This window comes from Lynx rufus, unplaced genomic scaffold (genome assembly GCF_022079265.1).
Source record: "Lynx rufus isolate CCGP_SWC_20201006 ecotype Redwood Valley unplaced genomic scaffold, mLynRuf1.p SCAF_31, whole genome shotgun sequence".
Classification (NCBI taxonomy): Eukaryota; Metazoa; Chordata; class Mammalia; order Carnivora; family Felidae; genus Lynx; species Lynx rufus.
The window spans coordinates 353,197-360,195 of NW_025814847.1; the positions used below are offsets into that span (position 1 = coordinate 353,197).

Here is a 6,999-nt window from a genome sequence, read left to right on the forward strand (position 1 = left end):
CTCGCGCCTGCTGGCTGCGGGGCCTGCAGGGACGCGCCGCGTTCTCGGGCAAGGTCGGGCGCCCGACTTCTCTCGGGACCTGGTCGTTCTCCCCTTTGTGTCCAGACGTAGCGGGGGCTCTTGCTGGGCCCTGCTGGCCCGAGCGTGCACGCCACAACATCCCGTCCGCGTTTCCGTGTCGCATCCCCTAATGCTCAGGAAATGCTTCCGGATGTCCAACTAAGATTTGAATAAGCGGCCTGACCCCGCTGCTGGGTGTCCTCCGAGGCTGCCCCTGGCTGACAGCTGTGGGCGATAGAGACGCCTCCTGTGCCCTGCCGTCTCTTCCATCGCCTCCTCCTGCGGTCAGCGCAGCAAGCCTCGGAGGGGCACTTCCTCCGTAGGTTTGAGGATGGACAGGTAGGTGGTCCCGAAACCCTGGTCCTACTTCCCCTTAGGGACTGGGATCTTCTCGCTGCGCTGCTTCCTCCGGACACTTTCGCTTTCGGTTCTTCTTTTTTTTTTTTTTTTTTTCTTCGCCCTTTGTTTTTGTTTGTTTGTTTGGTTGGTTTTTTTTTCTTCTCTTTTCGGTCAATACTTTCCTTCGATGCGGGCTTGTCAATCATCCGCTGAAGATTTCCCTTGGATAGGTAGAGGTTTGGGGGACCTTTGACCAAAAAGCTTACCCTCTCGTGCGGGGATCGTTTTGTCGTTTTGTACGTGTAGCTGTATCTTTCTGGAGACATTTGTCTTCTCCGCTCTTTGTGTTTCCTGCCCTCCGGCCGGGTGTCAGGGTCCTAAGGCGGGCACCTTGCAAATGAGTTCCTTTTCCATTGTCTCTCCTTCCCGAACCTTGAGCCTGGAGTGGTTTTTTTTTTTTTTTTTTCCCCCTTCTTGCTGGGATTCAGTTGATTTGGAGTTGTCATGGCAACATTTTAGCAACCGTGTTGTTCCACGGGAAGGCTTGGTGAAGAAAATAGAAGGGGCTTGTAGAGGACACACTTGGACTCTAGGGTCTTTAGCAGATGACACAAATGTGGACACCCCAAAACAAGAGCCCAAGGGGCTAAGCAGAATGAGGCCCAGGGGCCACGGATGTTCTTTATGGTTCAGGGAGGTGTGCCAATAGCAGTGGGTTTCAGGTGTCCCCTTCCTAGATTTGAAAACAGAAATTTCTTGGTACGTGCTGAGAAGCGGGAAGGAGCACCAGTGCCCACATGACTTGGAGTGATCGCGGAGGGCCGAGGAGCACTATTTGTAGAGTTACTTTTTCAAGTACTGTAGCCCACCTCTCAGCATCAGAACGGAGGAAACTGTCCCCTGTAGGTGACTGCACTTTGTTCCTGGCTGAGTCTTCATGGAGCCCGGCTTCTTGAAACAGGCTGTTCAGTTTCTTGGCCTCACCGCAAACTCCCTGATTTCTACCAGGACTTAACACTCTGGCCTGTGAGGCGGGAGATACAAAGGCTTCCAAAGAAGGACCAGTTCCTTGGATGTGCCCCCTTACAGAGAGATGAAGGGGTGAGTGAAGAAGAGGTAGGGTCTGGGGCGGGAGGTGGGAGGCCGGGGAGGACGCAGAACGGCTGAGAGCACTGGCTCTGGAGTCAGGCAGACCTAGATTCCGGTTTCAGCTCCGTCACCTACTAGTGTTGTGATCCGGCTCCCCGTCTACAAAACGCGAGTGACGCCGCTTAGCTCATCGTGCTGTTCTTCGTGTGAGCTAAAATAACGCGTGTTCAGTGCTGAGTTCAGTGCTACGCACACACAATAAACACTCAGTAAATACCAGTTAGATTGTTATGCTAACCTAACCCGGCATCTGTTGGGAAGGCCATGGGAGTTTGGGAGCCACATGGAACTGGGTCAGTGAGCTTTTTATTCACTTCCTGCCTTATTCCCCCCCCCCCACCCCCACCCCCATCACAAACAGGCAGCAGAAAACAGCTGAAGCGGAAGAGGGGACAGTGCAGATTCAGGAAGGTGAGTGGTAGAAACAGACCTGAGACCCAGAGCCCATCGTGGCCCCTCCCCGCCCCCCCCCCCCCACCGCGGGCGCACCTCCCATGCACCCTTGTCCTTCGTGGAACAGAGGGAGAAAGTCCATACCTCGCAGAGTTTTCCTTCGCTCTTTTAATTCAGGAGCGGTGGCAACTGGGGAGGACCCCACCAGCGTGGCCATTGCCAGCATCCAGTCAGCTGCCACCTTCCCTGACCCCAACGTCAAGTACGTCTTCCGAACTGAGAATGGGGGCCAGGTAAGGGAGGGGGCCAGGCGCCTGCAGGTGTTACCTGGGGTTGGGGTTGAGGGAGGTAATCGAACCCTCAGGGGGAGACCTGGCTTGGAGGTGGGGGTGGGGCGAAGGTGTGGACCCCTGCGGGGTGGGGAGGGGCTTGGAGGATGAGGTTTGGAGTAGGGATTGGGGGTGGGGGTGGGGCCGTGCTGAAACTTCTGGGGAAAGAGGGGAGAGTGGCTGAATCTCTGTCTCTGACGCACTCTTGTTTTGGGGCATTATCTGAGAGAAGCTTTATGAGGGTCCTGGGGTCCCCACCATTTACTCTCCTGCTCTCTCTCCCTCCCCACCGCTTCCCTTTCCTCCTGCTTCTAGGTGATGTACAGGGTGATCCAGGTGTCTGAGGGGCAGCTGGATGGCCAGACTGAGGGGACTGGCGCCATCAGTGGCTATCCTGCCACTCAGTCCATGACCCAGGTACCAGGGTACGGGCTGGGGAGGGAGGAAAATGAAGCTGAGCCCATGGGCTGGGGCTGGGGCTGGGGCTGGGGCTGGGGGCGGTGAGGCACCTGGGGCTGCTTTGTCCCAAGGTGCTAGGTTCTCCCTTTCTCGATATTTCTCCCTCCTTCCTCTCGGGGATAGCTGTGCAGTGAGTAGTTCGGTGGGAAGTACCTGACTGTCGTTGAACTTTGTTCTCATGTTCCCTTTCCCAGGCGGTGATCCAAGGTGCATTCACCAGTGACGATACGGTTGACGCCGAGGGGACAGCTGCTGAGACGCACTACACTTACTTCCCCAGCACTGCCGTGGGCGATGGGGCCGCGGGTACCACCTCGGGGAGCGCGGCCGCGGTTGTCACGACGCAGGGCTCAGAGGCACTGCTGGGGCAGGCGACCCCTCCCGGCACCGGTGAGACGTGTGAGGGTGCGGCTGGAGGGACAAGGCTGGGGACAGGGGGCCTTTCCTCATGACCCCTTAACGATCGCTAAGACCTGGGCAGGCAGTGAGTCTGGGGCTGCCCTTCCAGCAGGAGGAAGTGTGTCCTTTTCAGAGGATCCCAGGGCCTTGGCCTCAGAGCTCGATGAGGTTCCTGGTCCCACGTCCTGACAGAACCGACCCCGCATCTTCACAGGCCAATTCTTTGTGATGATGTCGCCACAAGAAGTGTTGCAGGGAGGAAGCCAGCGCTCCATCGCCCCAAGGACTCACCCTTATTCCCCGTGAGTGACCCCTGGTTCTTCTCGGCTGCCGTGGTGTTCTTGATCCCCGCCAACTCCTGTGTCGTCCCCTAACCCCACCTCCAATCTTCTCTCTCGTCCTTCCCTTACCCTGGCCGCCCTGGGCTCTGTCGTCAGGAAGTCAGAAGCTCCGCGGACCACTCGGGATGAGAAACGCAGGGCTCAGCATAATGAAGGTGGGTACTGCTTGGTGGCATTGGGGACAGCGTGGTGTCTGAGCGAGAGAGCTTGGGGAGTTGGACAGGGCCGGTGGGGGGGGGTTCTCACAGAGTCACCTTGACCTCCGCTCTGCCCCACAGTCGAACGCCGCCGCCGAGACAAGATCAACAATTGGATTGTGCAGCTGTCCAAGATCATCCCAGACTGCTCCATGGAGAGCACCAAGTCTGGCCAGGTCACGGGAGGGCCCCGGGAGTGGGCCGGATGCCCGGGTTCTGTGTCCTGGTATCGTCTGGTGGAGAGGGCACACGTGGCAGGAACCCGTGCTTCTCTCTCTCTGAGGTTCCCCGTGTCCTTGTGAAAGGTCACCCCACCGTCCTTAGGGGAAAACGAGGCCCAGGGGGTGTGTGTGCTTTAGGAAGGCCAGGCAGGGAGCACCTTAGTCCTCATTTTGTTGGCTTCTTCTTGCAGAGTAAAGGTGGGATTCTCTCCAAAGCCTGTGATTATATCCAGGAGCTTCGACAGAGTAACCACCGGTTGTCTGAGGAACTGCAAGGGCTTGACCAGCTGCAGCTGGACAATGATGTGCTTCGACAGCAGGTCAGACCCCTGTCCTCCGTACCGCCCTCCTCGACTCCAGGGCCCCTGAGCCAGTTTGGGACTCCCTCCTTTGGTTTCCATAGAGCGGGCCTCATCCTCTTCCCCTCACTAGTGGATGCCTGAAGAAGGTCAGAAAAGTGCCAACTTTTCGACTTACTCTCCTCATCGCCTCCTTTCCGCGTCAGGTGGAAGATCTCAAAAACAAGAACCTGCTGCTTCGAGCTCAGTTGCGGCACCACGGAGTAGAGGTCGTCATTAAGAACGACAGCAACTAACTCTGGGGACTCCGGGGCTTTGGGCCCTACAGCCCCTTTCTGAGAACTACACATAGCCCAGGAGCAGCAGGCCAACCCCGTGCCCCTTTCCTTCACTGCCCACTTCTGGCGTGGGACCAGGGGGAGTCAGAAGGCGTGGCTTTGAACTGAGGCCCTGTGATCGAGCAGCCTGCAGTGGTGTGAAACACACGCGTGGGCGGGCGCGGACAGCCTTGCCCAGCCGCGCGCCATGCAGCCCCTGGGCCCTCGTGCCCCTCTTGCGCATGCATGTGCTGTCTCCATGCTGGATACTGGACACACAGAACCGGGGGTGGGGGGAGCTTGCCCCGTGCTCGCTTAGAGTGCCAGCAGAGGGTCCGCTAACGAGTGATGCTCTGGCCTGCCCCAGGACTCTGGCGCTCTCTTCCACTGGTTCTTCCTCGCCCTGGGGCCCAGATGTGCACCTGAGGACTCTGGGGAACAGGCTTTAGCAAGAAGTGGGGAAAAGGATGCTTAGCAGCGGCCGCTGCCCCCGGGAAGAGGAGATTGGCCGGCAAGCATCTAAGGCCTATGCAGAAGTCTCTGGAGCCGGGGAGAACAACAGACAGGGGCCCACTTGGGGCCTTCCCCCTTGTGGGGACGGTTTTTCTTTTACTTTCTTTTCTTTTCTTTTTTTTTTTTTTAAAGATAAAATGTTCAGAGCCACATTTCTCTCCTGGTTTTCCTTTTTGTGGGCCCCAGGGCGGAAGGGGGGGGGGCACATTGCACTTTGCCCAGGAAGGGTTGGTCGGCCCAGGTTAGGGTGGGGTGCCACTCCCGTGTTCATGACTCTCAGTCCCGGTGCCTGGGCCAAGCCTGACCGTCCGCGCTGGGCAGTCGCAAGAATCTCGAGCCGGCGGGGGTATCAGCTGTACCGCGCGCGAACAGGTGCCGAGGGGGCAGATCGGGAGGCGGCGCCTTCGCTTCCGGTTCCGGTCCCGGCTCCGGGAGGCGGGGGAGATGCTGCGGGCACGGAGGGGGCGGCCCGGGGCCGCATTCCTGCAGCTCGCCGTCGCGGCGCGCGCCATGGCCGGAGGTACCTGCGGGGAGACGTGGGGCCTGGCCCCGACCCCCGGGAGCGCGCGGAGCCCCCGGAAGGAGGCGCGGCGGCGGGGGGCGCGGAGGTCCGCACGCTCCCGCTCCCGCTCCCGCTCCCGGGCTGGGGCGCCGCGCTCCGCTCCAGGCTCTCGTGCCTCCCTCCTCAGCGCCCACGGTCTCGCTCCCTGAACTGCGTTCGCTCCTGGCCTCGGGCCGGGCCCGGCTCATCGATGTGAGATCTCGGGAGGAGGCGGCAGCGGGGACCATCCCGGGGGCGCTCAACATCCCGGGTAGGGGGCCGAGGGGACGCCCGCGCGGGTGGCCTAGAGGCCGTGCAGGAGGGGCGTCTAGGGCGGCGTGGGGGAGGCACGGCTGCGGGGGTCCCGCCTTGCCTTAAGCCGCCCGCACCCACCCACCTCCCGACTTCCTGGAGAAGCGCTGGTGGGAGGCGGATCCTGGCAGCGCAACCGGCCCTTCCAGTTTGAGCGGATCGCAGGCGGCGAGGAAGGGGCGGACCCGCTGCTCCGCGCTTGACCTCCCCGAGGCCGGGCGCCCGCCCGCCGCTCCTCCTCGCCGCAGGGGAGGTGGCCCCCGTTCAGCTGTGTGCGGCCGCCTTCCTGCGCGGGCGGGCCTGCCCTGTCCTTGAGGTTGGGGTGTGGCGTGGTCACCGGGTGTGGTTTGGGGGCGCTCCGGAGACGCGCTCGGGCCGCAGGAGCCAGTCCTGCCGGGCCCGGTGTGAACCTGAGATCGCCAGCCGCCGGCTTCCCATTCTGTCCCTTCGACTCCTCCCAGTGTCTGAGCTGGAAAGTGCCCTGCAAATGGAGCCCGCCGCTTTCCAGGCTTTGTACTCCGCCGAGAAGCCGAAGCGGGACGATGAGAATCTCATTTTCTTCTGCCAGATGGGCAAGCGGGGTTTGCAGGCCACGCAGCTGGCCCAGGGCCTTGGATACACAGGGTATGGGGGAGGTGTGCATCGCCGGCTGGGGGTGACTGGGGACTGCCTCCCGGGCCTGTCCTTCCCTCACCCCCTCCCCCTTTTGTCTCCACAGGGCTCGCAACTACGCAGGGGCCTATAGAGAATGGTTCCAGAAAGAAGGTTAGGTAGAAGGTGGCTTACTGACGGCCCCCTCTCCCTCCCCACCGCGGCCACCGTAACTGCGGGTGGTGGAGGGTCTGACTCCCCAGCTTGCGCACTGCTTACAGTGCTCTGCGCGCAAAAGCATCAAATAAAGACCGTTTACTCGAAGCATTGGAAGCACTTAGTTTGTCAGGTGCACTGCGAACACTCCCAATCTTTTTTATTTTTTTTATTTTTATTTTTTATTTTTTTTATTTAAAAAAATTTTTTTTTTCAACGTTTATTTATTTTTGGGACAGAGAGAGACAGAGCATGAACGGGGGAGGGGCAGAGAGAGGGAGACACAGAATCGGAAACAGGCTCCAGGCTCTGAGCCATCAGCC

At 59.9% G+C, this 6,999-nt stretch overlaps 2 protein-coding genes across 6 annotated transcripts; both read left to right on the forward strand.

Moving 5' to 3' along the window:
- USF1 (upstream transcription factor 1) lies at nt 1-5,168 on the forward strand. 4 transcript variants are annotated; one of them, XM_047092877.1, is made up of 11 exons: nt 1-399; nt 1,306-1,500; nt 1,910-1,959; nt 2,119-2,234; nt 2,586-2,687; nt 2,924-3,119; nt 3,343-3,430; nt 3,566-3,624; nt 3,748-3,842; nt 4,079-4,207; nt 4,291-5,168. In XM_047092877.1, exons 2-11 carry the CDS (start codon nt 1,493-1,495, stop codon nt 4,480-4,482), a joined length of 1,035 nt encoding a protein of 344 aa, XP_046948833.1. In that variant the 5' UTR covers nt 1-399; nt 1,306-1,492; the 3' UTR covers nt 4,483-5,168. The 4 variants fall into 4 exon arrangements, with proteins under 4 accessions (XP_046948833.1, XP_046948832.1, XP_046948835.1 ...); XM_047092876.1 differs by having other exon boundaries at nt 1,408-1,500; XM_047092879.1 differs by having other exon boundaries at nt 8-399; nt 1,408-1,500; nt 4,393-5,168.
- A 123-nt stretch (nt 5,169-5,291) lies between these two features.
- TSTD1 (thiosulfate sulfurtransferase like domain containing 1) lies at nt 5,292-6,784 on the forward strand. Of its 2 annotated transcripts, XM_047092880.1 has the most exons (4): nt 5,292-5,536; nt 5,706-5,828; nt 6,331-6,493; nt 6,588-6,784. In XM_047092880.1, the coding sequence occupies exons 1-4, from the start codon at nt 5,461-5,463 to the stop codon at nt 6,637-6,639; spliced, it is 414 nt and encodes a 137-aa protein (XP_046948836.1). In that variant the 5' UTR covers nt 5,292-5,460; the 3' UTR covers nt 6,640-6,784. The 2 variants fall into 2 exon arrangements, with proteins under 2 accessions (XP_046948836.1, XP_046948837.1); XM_047092881.1 differs by lacking the exon at nt 5,706-5,828 and having other exon boundaries at nt 5,512-5,536.
- Nucleotides 6,785-6,999: the final 215 nt, after the last annotated feature.

Bases quoted from the DNA above. Each gene is read 5' to 3' on its own strand.
- USF1 (XM_047092877.1), top strand. The intron at 3,120-3,342 runs GTGAGACGTGTG...GCATCTTCACAG, and splicing joins GGCGACCCCTCCCGGCACCG to GCCAATTCTTTGTGATGATG. The intron at 3,843-4,078 runs GTCACGGGAGGG...TTCTTCTTGCAG, and splicing joins AGAGCACCAAGTCTGGCCAG to AGTAAAGGTGGGATTCTCTC.
- TSTD1 (XM_047092880.1), top strand. From the start codon at position 5,461: ATGCTGCGGGCACGGAGGGGGCGGCCCGGGGCCGCATTCCTGCAGCTC. The intron at 5,537-5,705 runs GTACCTGCGGGG...CTCCCTCCTCAG, and splicing joins GGCGCGCGCCATGGCCGGAG to CGCCCACGGTCTCGCTCCCT. The intron at 6,494-6,587 runs GTATGGGGGAGG...TTGTCTCCACAG, and splicing joins CAGGGCCTTGGATACACAGG to GGCTCGCAACTACGCAGGGG.